Source organism: Carassius gibelio, chromosome B22 (genome assembly GCF_023724105.1).
Source record: "Carassius gibelio isolate Cgi1373 ecotype wild population from Czech Republic chromosome B22, carGib1.2-hapl.c, whole genome shotgun sequence".
Classification (NCBI taxonomy): domain Eukaryota; kingdom Metazoa; phylum Chordata; class Actinopteri; order Cypriniformes; family Cyprinidae; genus Carassius; species Carassius gibelio.
Window position 1 is genome coordinate 19,497,438 of NC_068417.1, and position 22,377 is coordinate 19,519,814.

Here is a 22,377-nt window from a genome sequence, read left to right on the forward strand (position 1 = left end):
CAGGCGCAATGATATTACACTGTGCCTGAAAATTTGAGTCATGCATCTATTGTGGGCGTATGACAATGGCATCGCTGCGATCACATCTCTCTCTCCTCAAGGGGAGTCTCCCTCTTCTCGTCTCCCTCTTCTGTCCTCATTACCCTCGATGGTGGGGCAGCTAGGGTGTACGCAGACATTCCGCAGGTGGAAACAGCAGGTGTGGTGCACCTGTGCCCACAAAACGCCACCACTCGAAGGAACCATCTGCATCTCCCATCCAATGCCTGTAAGCTGCCTGTGCCTTTCACTGCCTCCACCCTGCATGGCAAAGGCTATCCTTTAGGTACACCATGCCAAGGCGCTTAACCTGTTAGCCAGCACCCCCCATTATGGGACTCACAGCTGAAAGTGCTCTAACTAACTTTTAAAGGGGGGGTGAAATGCTATTTCATGCATACTGAGTTTTTTACACTGTTAAAGAGTTGGATTCCCATGCTAAACATGGACAAAGTTTCAAAAATTAAGTTGTACGTTTGAAGGAGTATTTCTGTTCCAAAAATACTCCTTCCGGTTTGTCACAAGTTTCGGAAAGTTTTTTTTCGAGTATGGCTCTGTGTGACGTTAGATGGAGCGGAATTTCAGAGCGAGAGCGTCGCAAAATGTCACAAAAGGAGTGTGTTTTTGGTTGCCAGGGCAAGACAATCCTGCACGGATTACCAAAGAAAAAACAGCCTTAAGGGACCAGTGGATGGAGTTTATTTTTACAGAGCATCAACACAAATGTTTGTGTTTGTTCCCTGCATTTCTAAAATGTACGTCACTAGGAACACATTGCATAATAATCTGGGCCTACCGTCTTGGGAGAAACAGAACTCTGAGCTGCCCCACCCCCCCACACAGACGCTCTGGTTGGTGTGATAGCATCATGTCGAGGAGACAGTGTGTTTTTAATTGTAAAGGCAAGTTTGTTTTATTTTTACTGCCAAAGAATGAAGATCAGAAGAACCAATAGCTAAAATCCATTTTTACCACAATACCAGAGCAGTACAACAAATCCCTTTTGTTGTGTTCACCACATTTCACTGATGACTGCTTTTCTAATCTCGGTGAGTACAAGGCGGGATTTTCAAAGCATTAGGCCATAAAAGAGGGTTTATTACCAACTTTATTTGGACCAACAAGCATCTCCGAATCACAACCTGTAAGTATGATTATGAAGTTATGTGTATGTTTTCTCCTGAGCGTCTTATTAGTATGTGTGCTGTCTGCAGCCTTTGTCTGTGCTGATGATTTTCATTTACAAACACGCCATTAAAATGACGTGTAACTCAGTGTATACTCAACGAAGATACATGAGAGAGATATCTATAGAAAGCTTGACATGTCTACTTTAAAACTAAACAAGTGCTGCCGAAAATATTCTGTGATAAAGTAATTCATATGAAAACAATGCGATGTCAGTTTTTCACGTCTCCCTTCATCATATCTAATATGACCACGCCCCCGCGCTGAACGCGCTATTCAGAGTCAAACTGAAGCGCGCGGCTTGAATACACCCACACAGAAGAAAAAGCAGCGAGACTGTTCAAGTTTTTTATTTTACTGTTTGCTTCGCGATGAGAGGAATAAGACATAATTCACCCCAAAAAGATGCTAACGCATTGTTTACCATAAAGTTGTGTGTGGAACAACCAATCAAAACTATGTCAGTTGACCAATCAGAACACAGTGTGCTACCGAAAGGTGGGGTTTAAGGAAACTGAATCTTTTGAACAGCTTCGCGCGAACCGTTTGGGGATCTCTGAGAATTGAGGTAATTTTAAAATGATATTTTGACAAAATGACAATGTTTTTTTAACCTTGGATGGATCCTGTACAATTTAAACCTATTGTACAGGACTTATAAACAGTGATAGGAAGCTTAGAATTTTCATCTTACTGGCTCCTTAAAGGTCCCCTTCTTTGTGATCCTATGTTTTAAACTTTAGTTAGTGAGTAATGTTGTTGTTAGAGTATAAATAATATCTGTAAAATTCTAAAGCTCAAAGTTCAATGCCAAGCGAGATATTTTATTTAACAGAATTCGCCTACAAAAAATGACCCGTTTGGACTACAGCCCTCTAGTTCCTGCAGTAATGACGTCACTAAAACAGTTTTTTGACTAACCTCCGCTCACATGAATTCACAAAAAGGGGGCGTGGCCTTGTTGCGCTCCAACGGAGAAGAAGGAAGAGCTGCGTCTGTGTTCAACATGTTGTTGAAACGCTGTTATTTTCATCTCGGAGTCTAATCATCTTTGTTTGGGCTTCCCATGGACGCTGTACTTTATGTTTAACTCGGTTCCCGAAAATTATAATCCACATGTAAAACTATGTGCAGCACATTTTGCTGAGGACAACTTCCTCAATCTCAATCAGTTTAATGCCGGAATCACAAAAAGATTATTCTTGAAAGATGGAGCAGTTCCCTCTTTGTCTGGAGAAGGCGTTGTTTATGGACCACAAGCGGTAAGTGTATTTTATTATTTAAGTTGGTGCGTTTAACAGTTTCTGTAACTTACTACACAAAGGGCAATGCTGTTTAACTTTGTTAATTAGATGTTAGGGCTGTCTAAAAAAACAAATGCGATGTTCATGCGCATCTCGTCAGTAAAAAATCTCCTGTGATTATAAGTACATCTCCAGCACATGCGTTCTAGCCCAATCGGGTTACCAGGAGGTCAGCCTGCTCTAAGCTGGTGTCGAATCACAACACAGGAACCACTGGCACAATCAGAACTCATTACGTATTTCTGAAGGAGGAACTTTATAGAACAAGGAAGTCATCAGCCTGTTTTTATGACAGTGAAAACAGCGGTATACAGATAGGTGAATTGTGTGAAAAATACTGTGCTTTTTTACACGCGAAACATGAACACGTTATATTGCACACTGTAAACAAAATCAAAGCTTCAAAAAAGCGTGAAAAACGGGACCTTTAACAGGTTTTAAATTAGTAATTCAGTCTAATTCAATTTTAGGCATTTTTGCCGAATTTATAACAATTGTATCATTTCAAAATATAAATTTTAGGACATGTACATACAGTATCCTGTATATACAGTATATTCAGTAATATACAGTACGTATCTTCTTTATTTTAGTGTAGACTATTCATTTCTCCCATCTGCGAGAGGGTACTCTTACCGCTTGCTCTGCCACCAAATGTTCTCAGTTACCCATAATTATTTGCTTGTCATCAGTGTAATCATGTGCAGCTGTTGCTCACTTTATTATCTCTTTGCCTATTTATACTAGTTCAGTTGTTTGTCACTTTGCAAAATTTTGACTGGTGTTTGACTGTATTACTGATTGTTTCCTTGGTTTCCTGTTGGTTGTGATGTCTTGGATTTCTCATTCCTGTCTTGCTCGCTAGATCTGTATGTTTGTTTGGACTGATTACCTGTGCCTCAACCTGCTGGCTATTTCATGGACTGTGACTTTGGATTATGATATCATTAAACTGCATTTGGATGCTCAATCTTTGTGTTTCCATGCAGTCCATAACAGTTTGGTAATCTGTGTCATTTGGAAGAATAAATTGTAACTTTGTTTTCTAGACTTTCAGACTGCTGTATTACAGAAGAAGGTTATAAAGCTCTGGCTTCAGCTCTGAGATCAAACCCTTCACACCTGATAGAGCTGGATCTCACAGGAAATGATCCTGGACAGTCAGGAGTAAAGGAACTCATTGATTTACTACATGATGAACACTGTAAATTAAAGACCATTGGGTATGAAAATGCTTTATATCATTCAAATAAAGTCACAGACATGGATTTTCATAATTGAAAAGTAGCTCCAATAACAGAAGTTATTAATAATATAATTAGTTCCAGTATTGAAACTAGCTCTAGCAAAAAAAAAAAAAAAACAACGGAAAAAAAAAACAGCCGTGTGAAACCTCAGGGTTGGGAAATAAAGAGTAATTTGAAAATAATTGAGAAGGAATTTAGAAAGATATTAAAAATATATCAAATGAATTCATAGGCAGTATCACATAACCAGGTGTACAATATGGCAGTACTGTGTTTCTGCTTTTGAGAAGCTAAATTCAACCTGGACTAAAATAAGGAAACTAGAGCCAATTGCCATAACCAACTATTTTAGAGAAATAAATGTGTGAAACTGTGCTAAAATTATCTAAACATTTATATTTGCTGTAGGTTTCTGAAAAGTCCTGCTGCACAAGAAGCATGTGACTATCTCACTAAAGTTCTGGGTACAAGTCCATTATTACTGAAAGAACTGGATCTGAGTGAAGATAAATTAGGAGATCTGGATGGAGAGAAGCTCACTGCTCTTTTGATGGACTCTCATAGCAAAGTGGAGAAAATTAAGTGAGTGAACGGGTTATACATTATAACATCTGTTTATTCATTCTAAAAGACTGTTAGTGACATGCATAAGCAGATATGATGAGCTGTTGATCTGATGTGTGTTGAATATGTGCTGAATAATAAATAATTCTGTTTTTGTGTTCAGGCTGAATAATTGTGAGCTGACAGAGAAAAGCTGTTCAGTTCTAGCTACTGTTCTCTCCTCCAAAACCATCCTGAAAGAGATGAACCTGAACAACAGTCGTCTGCTGGACTCAGGAGTCAAAGAGATCTGTGAGGGACTGAAGAATCCTGTGTGTGAGCTGAAGATACTCAAGTGAGTACATTTCACCAACAGCTACACTCAACACCACATCAATATTATGTAATTGTTGGATCAGTTTACAAGAAGTGGGGAAAAAATAAAATACAAGCTTTTATTTATTTATTTATTTATTTTTAATTGTTGTTGTAGACAGTGTTTGTTCACTAGCTGTACATAGACACACATTTGTACACTTTCACACAGAAATTAGTCATTTTTACCTCACAACTATTATCTCTGGCTAATACAATACTAATAAAAACTGTATTAATGGTTCACAATATATTTTTTTTCCATCACATTTAGAATGCAATTAAAAACAAACAACACACTGTATGTGAAAGTCACAAACTCCTACTTTCACATCTTCCTTAAAAACAACTCAAGCCTCCATTACTAATTCAGAATCAGAATAATCTTTATTCTCCAAGTGTGTGCAAACAGTTTTTTTAAGGAAGTCTTGGTATAAACATATATATGACATGAAAACAGAAATAAAATATATTTAAATAAGACTAAAGGAAAAATAATAATAATGTGGTATACATCTGCAACAGAATATTTGTGTACCAATTTGTGCTTAATTTACTGCGCATACATCTGTATAAATAATGTTTATGTATTTACATAATGTGAGAGAGGCAATAATTATTAATTAAGAAATTACAGACAACATGTGACAATTTCTGTGTTAGCATTTTAAGCTGGAGATAGCATGGGGAAAAGCTGTTTTTATGCCTAGATGTAGTGCACAGAGATCTGTACAGTCTGCCTAAAGGGAGAAGTGCAAACCGGTTGTGGCTGGGTTGAAAGGGGTCTTTGATGATGTTACCTATCCGTTTCTTCAATCTGGACTACAGACCTGTGGCTTTCACACTGGTCCTCATGAAGTGTTTTGAGAGTATAATCCATAAAAACATTCAAAGGATAGCACCAGCCACCCTGGACCCATTACAGTTTGTGTACAGGAGTAATTGGTCAAAAGATGCCATTTAATTTGCCCTTCACAAAATACTAACTCACCTGGAAAATAAAAAAATTAAGTTAATAAAAATACTATCATCCCCTCCAAACTCAAAAACAAGCTATATCACCTGGGCCTGGCTTCTGCACTGTGTAACTGGATAGTGAGCTTTCTCGCCAATTCAAGTTTATTTCTATAGCGCTTTTTACAATACAAATCGTTACAAGCAACTTTACAGAAAATTAAGAAAACTACGTTTCTACCATATTTAGTAGAACTGTTACCAGTAGAACTCAACATTTCGGCCTCGGAGAACACTTCTCCAGCACCATCTTAATAAACACAGGCAATTCCTCAGGGCTGTGTACTCAGCTCGATGCTGTACACGCTTTTCACTCATGACTGTTTGCTAGCCATCCTAACAACATCATCATCAAATTTGCAGATGACACCACAGTTATTGGCCTTATCAAAAAAAAATTATGAGGCTACATACAGGAAAGAAGTGTCTGAACTGGTCACATGGTGTGAAGCTAGCAATCTCTGACTGAATATCAACAAGACCAAGGAGATGGTTGTGGACACGAGGAGGAGTGAGCATGTGCGGAGGTTAAGAGAGTGTGCAGCTGAAAGTCCCTTGGTGCACACATCTGTGAGGACCTCAAATGGACAGTTAACACAATTAAACAAGTAAGGCCAATCATAGAATGTACTTTCTGAAGAGGCTAAGGAAATTTGGAATTTCATCACAGATTCTTTATAACTTAAATGGATACATTTTGAAGAGTGTGTTAACTTGTTGTATTGCTGTGTGGCTTGGCAACAGCACAACTGTCACAGTGTCTGGGTTGTGTTCCCTGGGTATCCACTAGATGTCCTCCTTACCGACGGTGTCTGTCACTGTATGAACCACACTCCTCACATCCTCTGCTTAATTATTGCACCCAGCTGTCACTAGTTACCTATTATTGCACTCTGCCTATTTCCCATTAGCGTTTGTCTCTCCTAGTGTGTATTTAACCCTCTCTGTCTTAGTGTGTGTCACAGAGTCCTTGTTGAATATTTAATTCATGTCCGTCAGCTCTTGTCCTTGCCTTGTTTTCGTGTCTTGTTTATGTTTGGATGGATGTTTTGGTCTCGACCCCTGCCTGGACTGTTTACTCTACTTGGATTACCCTTTAATAAAAGACTTACCTGCATTTGGATCTCTCCCTGTGTCTCCTTGCATCCCCAGTTGTGACAACAACACATGACAGAAAGGCTTTACAGAGGGTGATAAAGCTGACCTGGAAAATCATAGGGACTGATCTCCCTTCACTGAAGGACATACAATAAAATGATGGGCTTGCAACATCAAGGACACCACCCATCCCATCCGCAATGTCTTAACCCTCATGAAGTCTGGCAAGCAGTATTGGAGGACCAATAGTTTAAACTGACCAATAGTATAAACTGAACAGTTTATACCCCGAGGCCATTAGACTGATAAATATTCAAAACCCACTTCCACTCCCACTTCAACAGCACTCTGCACTTTACCTGCTGGACTTTCATATTGTATGCTCATAACTCATTTGACTGGCATAATTTTACAATTTATACAGTAGTATTTAAACCGACATCATCACTGCTTGATAAAGTGCTTCCCACCTGCACAGGCTCATGATCGACAACGGGGCCGGTCGTGTTCTCTCTGCATTGGTTGCCAGCTCCAGTGTAGCCAAGGAAATGTGTAGAACGGGTGTGCTGCCTTAGTCGTTCAATGCGGGTATCCACCCGAAGAGCCAATTCAATCCACCCGTGGAGGCTCGGTGGTAACTCTAGCATGTAGATCTTTCCCCTGTTTAAGATCTGTGAGTCTTCTGGCAACCTCCTTGCCAGCTACCATTCAATCATTTCAGACACCCTCTTCATTTCTTCTGTTAGAGTATGGAACAAGGCACAGCATGTGTCTCGGTTCTCCCACACCACCGTTCCCCACAAAGCTGCCCTACCAATAAGTAAAGGGAGTATGAAGGCCACTTAGACTCCTCCGTCTCAAAGGTGTGAGGCTGCAATGAGAAATGCATGGAACATCTGATAAGTAATGCTCTACAGAAGTTCGGCTCACCGGAATAACTCTCAGGAATGGGTAGGGAGGACTCCGGACGATAGCTTGACTCAGGGGCAGCTCGGGTGACAGATGGTGCAGGCAGCGCAGCGGGAATGGTTAGCTGTTGGATCTGCTGGGTGAGCTTGGACACCTGCGTCACCAACGCTTGAACTATGCGTCTGGTGTTGACGATGCTTTCCTGCTGTTGATCTATTCGGGTGACACTTTGGTGAATAAATTCTGATAAAGAGGTTAAACGTGCTGCTTCCATGGTTGGTCAGATCATTCTGTAATGAAAGGAATGGCAATGAAGCAAATTCAAGTGTACATAATTTTAATGAGTAGAATAAACCGATGATAAAAGGATATCCAGTAGAAATAACAGAATGGAGAGAGATGCAGTCACATGAAGTGGAAGTTGAGGTGGGATGGGACAGCAGTACAACGTGATGCAGGAACTGAGATTAGCGATCCAGTGGAGAGGTGAGTAGATGGGGTTCCAGAAGTGCAGTGATCCGGCATGGTGAAGAAACAGGCAGAAACAGCAAAAAAACAGGCATGTGAATAGGGAGCTCCAAACAACGATCTGACAAACACCAGATGAAAGACAGGGCAATAAATAGGGAGCAAGTTATGAGTGGCTGATGAACAATTAATGGAGACTCCCACATTAAACGATCAGTGCAGACGAGAGACACACAAAACTCCACCCACATAGTGATCAACAGAGACGACAGTTCTACCAACTGTGAAACAGAAAATACAGTTTGTAAAGTATAAAAAAAAATTACGCCGATGGAATGTCCCATAAAACATGGAACCCCCAACATGTGTGTGTGTGTCTGTATGTGTGTGCTTGTCTAAGGAAGAGAGAGCAGGTTAAAAGAAACCATCCATACCATGCATTTTATAAATAGTGCATGCTATATATGTAATCCTATCCTTGATTAATCAGACACTATATACCAAATCAGGCAGCCTTACTGTACATGCATGCTATGGTGTTTTCACATATTTCATACTGCATGACAGTTTGGGGGCAAGCAGCTCCGTCTGCAACAAAACACATTGGTTCACTTTACAATCGAGCAATAAAAATTATGGATAAAAAGCCAATCCGCTATCATCACTGTTACATACTGGAGAAATATAAAATATTAAGCTTTGAAAGCTTTAGTAATTTATGTTTCCTTAAATTAATCTTCAAGTGTATTAATAATTTAGCACCTGAGCCTCTTAGTAAATTTCTTAAAATACAGAACAACCAAAGAGTTACTAGAACTAGTACAAATAATAACTGTACAATACCATACTGTAGGACAAGCTTTGCACAGACTGCCTTTTCTGTTAAGAGCTGTAGGCTATGGAATGCATTACCATCTGATATTAAGGCCATATCTGACTTCAAAAAGTTCATTTCCTGGATTAAGCTGTGGCTAAAGACAAATCAAAATTGTATACATTTTTAATTGTTGTTATAATTGTGTATGATTATGTATGTATGTATGTATGTATGTATGCGTGTATGTGTATATGTGTATATCTATATATACATAGTTTTGTAGTATTTCTTGTTTTTATATATGTATTTGTTTTATAATGTTCTTAGAAATGCCCAACCAGGGACAGGAGTTGAAAATTAGCACTAGCTATAATCTCTATATACTGCACATCAGTTACAGGCTTTGTATTGTAACTATGTTTGCTTGTATGGTCCCTGTTAAATAAACTTTAAATAAAATAATAAAATAATTAAAGTAAACATAATCTGTTAGAGTGATGTGTAACAGTAATTTGCTCAAGATCTGCCTAGAATTACTTTAGCAATGGAGTTATTGAAAAATGAACGCTCTTGAACATCAGTCAGCCAATAAGAATCAAACATTTGTGAGTGCTGTGGTATAATTATAATTTAACAGTTTGCACAATAATACAAATAAATAAATAAAACCACAAGTACTGTAGTTTACCTGCATATTTTTCCTGCTCTGGTCTGATTTAGTCATATTTATTAGACCATTGTGTGGTAGTACAATAGTTTGAAAAGCAAAGTTGATTTTAAATCATGTTTTACTCTTCTGTAGACTTTCAGACTGCAGTATCACTGAAGAAGGTTATAAATCTCTGGCTTCAGCTCTGAGATCAAACCCTTCACACCTCATAGAGCTGGATCTCAGAGGAAATGATCCTGGACAATCAGGAGTGAAGCTGCTCAATGATTTACTACTGGATCCAAACTATCCACTAAAGGCACTAAGGTGAGACGTGTTTAATGCAGATTAATATACAGATAAATTACGGAAAAGTTATTTCAGTAAAACAATATGTGGAACAATCTGTTGCTGTGTCAAAGTTATTTCAAAGTCATGTAAAATGGTTTTCATCAACACCAACTGGAGAGTGCGAACAGGGCACACGCAGAGAGAGGTGCCTCAAAACACTTTTATAACGCAGTCTGCAGTCTCCATATGGCCACCAGACCATATGAATAAATAATTCTTATAATTATGAGCACATGCTCATAATTAATCATTCTTTTTTGTGCAAATTATTTTTGTATTTGTGAACGTAGCCATTAGAAGAAGGCAGCAAGGCAGCAAAACATTCAGTCTGTTGACCCGATGGAGTTTGTTTCACTATTCTAAGTTTAAACTGTTAAAGAGAGAGAGAGAGTGAATGTAAAAAAAATTGCTTTATATATATATATATATATATAATAAATAAATTATTTTATTTTTTATTTATTTTTCCCGGGGGAACCCTTTCAAAACGCAATTAGTTTAGGATAGTTTTGGGTATCAATTTGGAGGTTTTTGTTGTAAAAAAAAAACCTGGCAATCCTTTCCATTAAGCAATTATGTTCATTGAAAAATTCATTGGCCTTTAAAATTTTAGAAATTAAGTTTTTAGCAAGGTATGATGCTAATCAAAAATTAAGTTTTGACATTTACGGTAAGCTTTACAAAACATCTTCATTAAACATGATCTTTACTTAATATCCTAATGATTTTTGGCATAAAAGAAAAATCTATAATTTTGACCAATACAATGTTTTTTTGGCTATTGCTTAAGGTATTACTTAAGGTTCTGTGCTCTATAAGCACATATAGCCTATATATATATATATATATATATATATATATATATATATATATATATATATATATATATATATATATATATATATATACACACACACACACACACACACACACACACACACACACACACACACACACACATACACACACACACACACACACACAAACACACACACACACACATACACACACACACACACATTGGCCATTGGCTTGGTATTTTCGGCAGAATACAGCCCTCGGCAAAAACTAATTGAGAAGCCATGGTCTAGATCTTCTGTATTAAAAAATAGTGATTTTTTTTTCTGCACATGAAATATGAAAGCAAATAGACATGACTATGATGATATATTTTCTGTATGTGTTTTGAATGCAGCTAATGGTATTTTTTATAGCAATAAAGCATGTTTATGACAAATGTTAGCAGTGTAGCATTATTAAAAATACAAAGAGTGCATGTGTCTCCATATATAGATCACAGTCAGAAGTCATATATAGATCACAGTCAGAAGTTATTACAAGCACTTGATGATGGTTTAAAATGGGTAACACCGCCACACCGGCCCTGTGCAGGGGATTTGTAACTTTAATGGAATGGTAATAATTAATTAAATCATAAAAATGTACAACTAAAATGAATCATTTTAAAATAACAGAAATCAAGTTAAAATAAATATTTAATTTGTTTACATGCATGTCTGTGACCATTTAACCAAGGTCAGAGAACCATAAACATGCAAATGTGATACTTAATTATTAAATATGTATTTTAAAATATCAGGTGTAATTCAAGCAAATACATTACCTGAAAGAGGTTCAGGTGACAAAGTTTGGGAATACCTGCATTGCATATAAATAATAAATAATGTGAATTTGTGCATTTTAATGTTTAAGACAAAAACCTTCCAAAGATATTGTAATAGGTGATGAAATAACTATAATTCAACCCTATAGTTCAAAAGTAGCTTATGCAATTTTGAAATGTTGAGAAAATGCTTTTTAAATTTTAAATGATTGTTGTTAATCTAGTGGCCAAATGATGTCTTGCCATAATACTGTCTTCGAAAGGTTTTTGTCTTTCACACACATTAAAATGCAAAAATTCACAAACTCATCTGATCCTCTTTCATCTAATATATTTGCATGAAGTACCCCTGAGATATTCAAATAAATATTTTAATAATCAAGTATCATATTTGCATGTTCATGTTTCTCTGACATTGGTTATGGACATGCAAGTAAACAAATAAAATATTTCTTTCTTTTTTTTATACACATTTTATTTTCATTGATTTTAAAATTATTTATTTTAATTTAACATTTTTATGATTTTACATTTTTATTATAATATTTTTTATTATTATTTGCTTTTCGTTAAGGGGGGGGGGGAGGGGGGTGAAATGCTATTTCATGCATACTGAGTTTTTTTACACTGTTAAAGAGTTGGATTCCCATGCTAAACATGGACAAAGTTTCAAAAATGAAGTTGTACGTTTGAAGGTTTGTCACAAGTTTCGGAAAGTTTTTTTCGAATATGGCTCTGTGTGACGTTAGATGGAGCGGAGTTTCCTTATATGGGTGCTAAGGGCACTTCTGCCGGAAGAGCGTGTGCTCCCGTAGAGCAGAGCACAGACATTCACTGATCAGAGCGAGAGCGTCGCGAAATGTCACAAAAGAAGTGTGTTTTTGGTTGCCAGGGCAAGACAACCCTGCACAGATTACCAAAAAAAACAGCATTAAGGGACCAGTGGATGGAGTTTATTTTTACAGAGCATCAAAGGAGTTGTGCAAGTGTTTGTGTTTGTTCCCTGCATTTCGAAGATGCTTGTTTTACAAACAAGGCCCAGTTTGACGCCGGATTTGCACATCGCTTATTTCTTAAGGATAATGCAGTCCCAACTAAAAAGGTTCACGATCGTGTGTTGGAACCGCATGCGGTGAGTAAAACTGCTTCAAATATCTCTGTGTTGTTAACTTAGCTATCGGCGCGTAAGCACATCAAGTAAACAACATGCGATGTTGTCATCAAACTGTAATGTCCTCACAGTAATGTCACAGCTTCCAAACGCTCTCAACACAAAAGCCTACTCGCGCTCGTGATTCTTTAGCTCCGCCCACACATCACGCCTCCAGCCGGTCATGTTTTTCCGTGAAAAATCGGTACAGACTATCTTTCTCTTATGAATATAATAAAACTAAAGACTTTTTGGATTTATGAAGGATGCAGTACTACTCTATAGGTACTCAAGATTAACAGGATATGGAGTGAAAACGAGCATTTCACCCCCCCTTTAAACTACGAAATCCCTTGCAGTTTTTTCACAAACCCAAGATTGGGAAACCTTGATATACTGAAATGCTTAACACAGTTCATGTTGCTAATAACAATGAATGGAATATATTGTCTAACTCATTTGTATTTGTATATTAATATGGACAAATGTGATAAATGCACTAGGTTAAAAAAAAATTCTAAAAATAGTTTTTCATAACATGAAGTTTAGTAAAGAACTGAATTAATTTCCTGCTTCATGTTCTCTCTCCTGTAGGTTTTTGGGTCCTGCTGCAGATGAAGCCTGTCAGTATGTGATTGGAATTGTGGGTAAAAACCCGTTACTCCTGAGAGAACTGAATCTGAGTGAACATGAACTAGGAGACACACGAGTGGATCAGATCTCTGCTCTATTGCAGGATAAACACTGTCAACTCAACACACTGACGTGAGTATTGTACATCAGTTGACATGTTAACGGACTGATAGTAATGTTATGCTAAATAAGTGATAGATTAAGAAAAAACAACTGCCCTGTCAACACATGAGATGTCTTTCTTAGCAAAGTGATTAAAAATAACTTTAAATGGTTAATTTTGTGTATGTTAAATTTAATGCATGTTGATTTCTCTTAATTGCGAATGATTGATTGCTGCATATGGTCATGTTTACTGACTGCTGGTATGTAACAGTGTTTTACTGTGAGAACACAACTGATTTCATTTTAATGTTAGCATTTTACAAAATTAATGTCTAATTTCTGAGCAGCTTAAACTGTACCCCTATAAAGTGTGACAAGGGCATTTGTGATCTGTTTTGATCACAAATTTCCTGATCGGTGCGGCGCTTATTAGTGCTGAATTTAATATTAAGATTAATAAATGCTCTATTTTGAAAAACATTCAGTAGTTATTTTGGAGTTGTTCTAAAAAATTACAAATGTGACTTTAAAATGATGAATAACTGTCAGACACAGTGGGCCTTGTTGAATCACCAGGGGCCCCTAGAATTGTCCCCACCTTTTCAAGTCCTGGTCAGCAGGCCCGTCGCGACAAGGCAGGCAAACCAAGCAATTGACAACGACTGGTTAAGAATAAAATGCAATGAAACTGTGTAAGTGCCCCTTTGATCGTCAATGCTGTAACATGTAATGACACTGTTATCGGGATCCCCCTCAAGGGGGCCCCTCTCAGTAGTCGCTAACAGCAGCCAGCCAACCACGTGATCTCAACGTGATGGACTAATATCTGTAAATATTAAGCCAGAACAGTCTATTTAAATATGAATTATGCATGTTCTGCGTGTCTCTGTTAATGAATGGAGCAGAAGCGCGACTTCCTTTATTAACACACACTGAAGCGCACGTGACGCTTGCGTCTGCTGTCTCACTAAATAAGACGTGAACACATGAACAACATCTCCAGAACTGCTCTGACAGTCACTTCATGAGCATTTGACCATTTGATTTGAGTAAAACTAGCGTCACATCACATACACAGAACTGTAAAGGTACGTCAACCCGTCAAAATAAAAGTCCTATTTTAGACAAGTATTTGCCAGAGATATTACTATTGTTCAGCAGAATGTACATAGCCTACTACTAAAAAAAAATTAATCACACATAATTTCTTCCATGTTTTATTTTTAATAGTAAATCCCCATTGTTTACCAAAAAGTTAAGCTTGCTTAATTTTCAATAATTAAAATATAAATCAAATTAATGTTTTGTGTTTAATGTTTAATGTGCATCATAGAAAATGCTTTATTTAAAACCCCAACTGAATGGCACTTAAATGCACTTAATTCATCTGTCAACTTTATTGTCATTGTTCACAGTACAAGTACAGACAGAGAAACAATGGATAATAATTAAATGTTTATTTTTGATGTATGCATTGCATTCTATGCATTTCAAAAATAAAAAAATATTGATTAATTTATTAATTAATATTTAATAAAAAAATTCTAAAAAAGGAAACATAGTTGTTCATTTTAAGAGACCCAGAAGTCTTATTTTCTCTTGCATAATTAATATTAATTAACACATTAAACACATTTTATCCGATTACTCAATTAATCGATGGAATTGTTTGGTAGAATACTCGATTACTAAAAAATTTGATAGCTACAGCCCTAGATGAAAGTGGCATAGCAAATAGCATGCTATATACTATTCCACCGTGATAATCTATTTAACAAATGGGGGTTATGAAAACCACACAATAAAATCTGTGCATCAAACATTAGCTTGGGATGTGTAGGTGAACTTAAACTGTATGGCTATGCTGTGGTTCCTGTAGACTTTGCGTGCGTGCGGGGGTCGGGGGCCTCTATGTCCATTTTGCTTGGGGCCCCCAAATTCCTTCAAACGGCCCTGCTGGTCAGACATGACATAAACATCCTTCTAAGCCATTATCACAAATATTGTCTTTTCTCTTTCTGTCTTCAGTCTGTATAGATGCAGTATTACAGAGAAACAATGTATCATCCTGACTTCAGCTCTGAAATCAAACCCATCACACCTGAGAGAACTGGACCTGAGTGGGAATAAAATAAAAAACACAGGAGTGAATCACTTATGTGACATACTCAAGGATTCACACTGTAAACTGGAGAGATTGAGGTCAGGAAAGGTCCTGAAATACTTCAAATAAAGTTTGTTTTCGTTCTTCTTTTGGGGGTAAAAATAATTTCGACCGTATACTGTTTCCAAACTTTCCAACACACCTGCACTGCTAGAGGAGGGGTGTAGATTAATGTAAACGTGTGTGTGTGTGTGTGTGTGTGTGTATATATATATATATATATATATATATATATATATATATATATATATATATATATATATATATATATATACAGTGTTGTATTGGAACAGTAAAGACAAAATTGTTTCCTCTGCTGTGAAGTCAAGACATTTTCAAATATCATTCAAAGATGAATATGCAACAAAACTACAGAATGTCACATTTTATCATCATGTCTTTCGAGACACACATTTTACCAAATAAAAAGTACAGCACTTTTAGAGTTTACCCCACCATTTGATGTGAGCATAAGTATTGGAACAGTTGAATTTAGGGCAGATATTATTTAGTTGTAGATCCCTTACAATCAGAGCAGTGAGTCTGCAACCCATAGACATCACCAGACTCTCGGTCTTATGCTTTGAAATGCTTTTCCCCAGCCTTTAATACAGCCAATTCCAACTGTTGCTTGTTTTGGGGAGTCATTGTCTTTAGTCTCCTCTTCAGCTGATGAAATTAATGTTCAATCGGATTTAAATCTGGATTGATTTGAGAAATCTAAGACTTTACTTTTTTTTAAAGTCCTTGACTGAACTGGCAGGGTGTTTTGGGTCATTGTCCTGATCCAAAATGAAGTGCTTTAAAGATTATGTTGTACCCTTCCAAATTAATTATGCTACTGCCATCATACATTAATTCATTGTTAAAATTAAGAGGTCCTGTTCTTGAGACAGCCATGCATGCCCATGCCATCAAACCACCTCCACCAAGCTTTACAAATTAAGTTGTATGCTAAGGATAATTTCCAGTTCCCTTTTTTCTCCACACTTTTGCTTTCCAGTCACTTAGATAAAAATTCTTCTTTGTCATCAGTCCATAAACTAAGTTCCAAAACTCTAATTGACTTCCTCTTTTCTTTTAGCATCCAAATTGCAGGTCAGTAAAGGCTCAAAATACTTCAAATTAAGTTCATTTTGGGGCAAAAAGAAGTTTGAAAAGGCTAAGCGATGATATACTATTTTTAAACTTTACAACACCCCTCTGCTGCTGGAGCCGAGGTGTAGATTAATGTAAACGAATGCTCCCGTGTATGCCCTAAACACAAAAAAAAAATGAAATGATGAAGTGTAGGCAATCTAGGTGTGAAACAGGCCCCAATGATCAGAATATTAAAGACAAAAGAATAATGATTAGCAGCAGTTCAGAGTCAAGTATCATGTTTGCAATACAAAATAACCATACTAATTCCATAATCATTCCTTTATGGGAAGTGTGAATGGCTCATAGTCTGAAAACTTTGGCATGATGTGAAAAAAAAAAAAAAAATATATATATATATATATATATATTTATAATATAGGAGTCAGTTTGTTACTTTATTTTATTAGTGTTTATTTCTTTTTAATGTGGTGTCATCTTCACTCTTTCAGTTACAATGAACTTTTCGTGGCTTTGGAAAAGTTGTCTTGGATGTTTCTCTCCGTCACTTTTTGTATAACTCCAGGTCGTCGACACCAAGCTACATTGCGATTTCTTTGAATCTTTAAAGTCTGCCCACGAGCGATCGTACAGGTGTGGATATATTTGAGCCAGCTATTCGAAACTCCAGTTGTATTCATGTTGCTAGTGACTAGTAGATGTTGTTCTCCTGTCGGCCCTCCGTGGAATGAGAAAAAATTGCACGTCAAAGAAGGTGGAGTTTCAGGAGCCAAAATGAATTATCCCAGAAGGTTTACCTTGGTCATCTGTTTCGAACTGCCAAAATGAACTCAAAATGAACTTCATTTCGGTTAGGGTTAAAATCACTTCAACAGTTTAAACCAAAACACTTTATACTCAATATCTCACAAGGACCCTGAATTCACATTATATTTTTGAAAGAAAAAAAAAACACTTCAACTTAGTGATCTCTCTTGTTATGTGGTGAGATAGATTTTATTTATTTGTTTGTTTATTTAACAGGGACAATACACTAGGCATTGTAACACAGAGACAACCAATGCTGTGTAGGGCATATAGCAAAAGGCTAGTTTGCAGCCCTCTTCCCTGGTTAGGCTTTTACATAAAATCAAAACAACAAATAAGAAACAAGCACAATCATCACAAGAAAAGAAAAAAAAAAACAACCACAAATAAACATATATGTTTAGTTAGTTTCATTCTATAAGGTATTGCTTTTAGTATACATTTTATTTATCCCATTTCTTCCAATGTAGGTTAAGATACTGTGATGTGACAGATGAAGGTTGTTCTGCTCTGACTTCAGCTCTGAAATCAAACCCATCACACCTGAGAGAACTGGACCTGAGCATGAATCAAATAAAAAACACAGGAGTGAATCAATTATCTAATGTGTTGAAGGATTTACTCTGTAAACTGGAGAGATTGAGGTGAGAAATATTCACTTACAAGACTCTAAATGCTTAAAACTACTTTAACAGTTTAAATCAAGACATTTTATTCTTAATATCTCATAAAGACCCTGGGTACACATTATGTTTCATATATATATATATATATATTAGGGGTGTAACGATACGCGTATTCGTATTGAACCGTTCGGTACGACGCTTTCGGTTCGGTACGCGGTACGCATTATGTATACCGAACGGTTCGTTGGAGTAATTAATTATATTTGAAAAAAAAAAAAAAAAGAAAGAGAAAGAAATATAATGATATGCGTTCAACAAGGTAGCCCAATAACCCAAACAACGTATCAGGCAACGCCCCTGACACTCCCGAAGAAGAAAAAAACACCATCTTATATGTTTATGTTAGGCTACTCAGCAGGCGCTCGCTCACTCAGTACGCGCTGAAGGCTCGTTGCAAAATAGCCAATGCGTTTAACAGACTAGAAATGAGAAGATCCTCCAATAACCAACAGGTCTGGTGTTTGGGTGCACTTTGGATTCCCTTTAAGCTATAATGGTGATGGCAAGAGAGTGGTGGATAAATAAACAACGGTATGTCGCATCTGCAACATGACAGGGTACACCAGCGGGATTACAAAAAAAAAAACAGCGGGAATATCTGGGATATATGCGTCAGTACTATCTGGGAAAAGACGAAAAAAAGGAGAAACATGCACGCAGCAAACTATCCCTGCAGCATTTAGACACTATAGCTTACAGGGAATCCAACCCAAACACCAGATCTTATATTTCTGGTCTGTTAAATGCATTAGACATTTTGCAACGAGCCTTCAGCGCGTGCTGAGTGAGCGAACGTCTTAGGGGCCGTTCACATATCGTGCCTAAAAATGCATGGAAAACGCTAAGTGCGTCTTTCTCCTGAGGCGTCTGTCTTTGCTAAGCAACAATGATGTGCTCTCTCCATGAGACGCGGAAATTTCAGCGAAGGATAAATGGATTTGCAGCTCTAAAAATCGCTTGCAGTAGCTCTGCTACTGAATTTATTTCAAAATTGCAATCCATATACAACTATGATCAGCTGTTCCTTCATCTTGGCTGAGCTCTCAACGTTGTTACGGGAAAGGATGAAGCTGATTGGTTGGTTCTTGTCACATGACCCGCGGTGCGCTTGCGGCATTCTGAAAAGTTGAGATGTTTTTACATTTTGCTGTATCTAAAACGTATCGAACCGAACCGAACCGAACCGTGACATCAGTGTATCGTATCGAACCGAACCGTGAATTTTGTGAACCGTTACACCCCTAATATATATATATATATATATATATATATATATATATATATATATATATATATATATATATATATATAAACCATGTGTCTTCTTTTTCTCTCTGTTTCTCTGAATGTAGGTTCAGTGACTGTTATATTACAGATGAAGGTTGTTCTGCTGTGACTTCAGCTCTGAAATCAAACCCATTACATCTGAGAGAACTGGACCTGAGTTGGAATGAACTAGGAGATTCTGGAGTGAAACACCTCAGTGATCTACTGATGAACCCACAATGCAAACTGGAGAAACTACAGTAAGTGACATTATACTGCACAGCAGCTACAGTGTGATTAAAGTTTACTGTCTTTTTTTAAACAACAGTTACATTGTTTATACTGTAGTATTGTACCCTCTGAAATTTCTCACAGTTAAATTTAGTTGAATAACTACCAAATAATGCATTTAAAATATTTGATAAAATGTAAAAATTGTGTTGTTCTGTTGTAATCTTATGAGTTTCACATCTGCTGCCACAATAAACAAAACGGACAAAAAAAAATAAATAAATAGGAAATAAAAAAGAGCATGAAACAATAGATTCCAGCCCACAGAATTAGTGTGACACAGTTAAAAACGCACTATGAGCGCTACAGACTAAATGACAACTGTAGCTCTTTGATAAGATTGAAGTGAAGTGACGTGACGTGACATTCAGCCAAGTATGGTGACCCATACTCAGAATTCGTGCTCTGCATTTAACCCATCCAAAGTGTACGTAACACAGCAGTGAACACACACACTGTGAACATACACCCAGAGCAGTGGGCAGCCATTTATGCTGCGGCGCCCGGGGAGCAGCTGGGGGTTTGTTGTCTTGCTCAAGAGCACCTAAGTCGTGGTATTGCTAGCCCGAGACTCGAACCCACATCCTTAGGGTTAGGAGTCATACAGAGAATAAGAACTGACTCAGATCTGTATCTGACTCAGACTCTGTCTTTTCTCTTTTGGTCTTCAGTCTGTATAGATGCAGTATTACAAAAAAACAGTGTCTCATCCTGACTTCAGCTCTGAAATCAAACCCATCACACCTGAGAGAAATGGACCTCAGTGGAAATCAAATAGAAAACACAGGAGTGAATCACTTATGTGACGTACAGAAGGATTCACACTGTAAACTGAAGAAACTGAGGTCAGGAACATTCTCATTCAAGAAAGAAAATGTGTTTTGGTATTTGCATTTAACTAAATGGTTTTATCTGTTTTATCTCAATGTAGGTTAAGGTGCTGTTTTATGACAGTTGAAGGGTGTTCTGCTCTGACTTCAGCTCTGAAATCAAACCCTTCACACCTGAGAGAACTGAACCTGAGCTGGAATGAACTTGGAGATTCTGGAGTGAAAAATCTCAATGATCTACTGATGAACCCACGATGCAAACTGAAGAAGCTGGAGTTAGTATCATTCTACTGTGTAGCATTTACAGTGTAATTAAATGTTAGTGTTTTAAGTAAACAGAACCCATCACATCATTTATAGTACTGCTTCTTCTGTTTTTTTTTTCTTTCTTCTCCATATGAAGAAAGATTCATAAATACTTTTAGTTAATGGTTTTGTATCTGTATTTGTAAAAGTTTCATAATTGTTTCATGCAAAGCATGACACCAGTGAGATTAGACAACAACAACAACAAAAAAAAATTATTGACATGTAAACGACACTCTTAAAAGTGCTTAAATTAAATTTAGTTTGATGAATTTCCCTTTTCTCACATTTAAATTACTTTCACATTTTCAGTTTTATTTTTTTTAAGTCAGTTCTATAGTTGAATTTATATTTTAATCTAGACAAAATATATTATAGTTATGCACCTGACTTGGTTTATCATTGTACAATTACTGTAGGTTTCTAGATGCTTGCTGGTGTTTTTTAATGTATGAGTGACTGTATGTCATTTAGCCTTGATGAATTTAATTATCTTTAATTCAATTTTTACCTCAGTCTGTGTGGATGCAGAATTACAGAGAAACAGTGTCTCATCCTGACTTCAGCTCTGAAATCAAACCCATCACATCTGAGAGAACTGCACCTGAGTGAAAATAAACTAAGTGACTCAGGACTGAAAAACCTCTGTGATCTACTGATGAACCCACAATGCAAACTGGAGAAGCTAGAGTTAGTATAATACAGTACTATACAGTAGTTACAGTTCAGTGTTTTTATTTGAAGACAACATGAATTTCTAGCATTGTATTTCACCATCTGAATAAAGATTCAGAAATACTATTAGTCAGCTGGTTATTTGTGTCAGTAAAAAGAGCACATCTATTTATTTTTCTTTATTTAAACTCCAGTTTTAAATTCATTATGTAAGGTTTTTTGTATTCAATTGGTTCTTTAGTCATTCCTGTGTCTTAATCTACTCTTCAAACAGAAACTCACACATTTTCCGTTTGTCTTAGTTTTGTTTTGGTTGATGGTTATACAGTTACATGTAGGTTTCCAGTTGTTTGTCAATGTAATATATATATATATATATATATATATATATATATATATATATATATATATATATATTGTATGGCATTTAATCATGATGAATTTAACTCACATGAACTTAACATATATCTGAGACATTGTCTTTTCTCTTTCTCTTTCAGTCTGTGTATATGCAGTGCTACAGAGAAACTGTGTCTCATCCTGACTTCAGCTCTGAAATCAAATCCGTCACACCTGAGAGAACTGGACCTGAGTGGAAATAAAATAAAAAACACAGGAGTGAATCACTTATGTGACATATTGAAGGATTCACACTGTAAACTGGAGAGATTGAGGTCACTAACATTAACATACAAGAAGATAAATTTGTTTATTTAAAACAAATTTTAAAATCACTT

General features: G+C 36.7%; 1 protein-coding gene across 1 annotated transcript in view; it reads left to right on the forward strand.

The window, feature by feature from the left end:
• Nucleotides 1-22,377, forward strand: part of LOC127988199 (NACHT, LRR and PYD domains-containing protein 12-like) — a 72,101-nt gene that overhangs the window by 49,152 nt on the left and 572 nt on the right. The window contains 6 exon segments of the mRNA XM_052590818.1: nucleotides 13,371-13,541; nucleotides 15,543-15,716; nucleotides 19,625-19,798; nucleotides 20,761-20,934; nucleotides 21,482-21,655; nucleotides 22,141-22,314. Of these exon segments, the coding sequence (XP_052446778.1) occupies nucleotides 13,371-13,541; nucleotides 15,543-15,716; nucleotides 19,625-19,798; nucleotides 20,761-20,934; nucleotides 21,482-21,655; nucleotides 22,141-22,314 (1,041 nt within the window).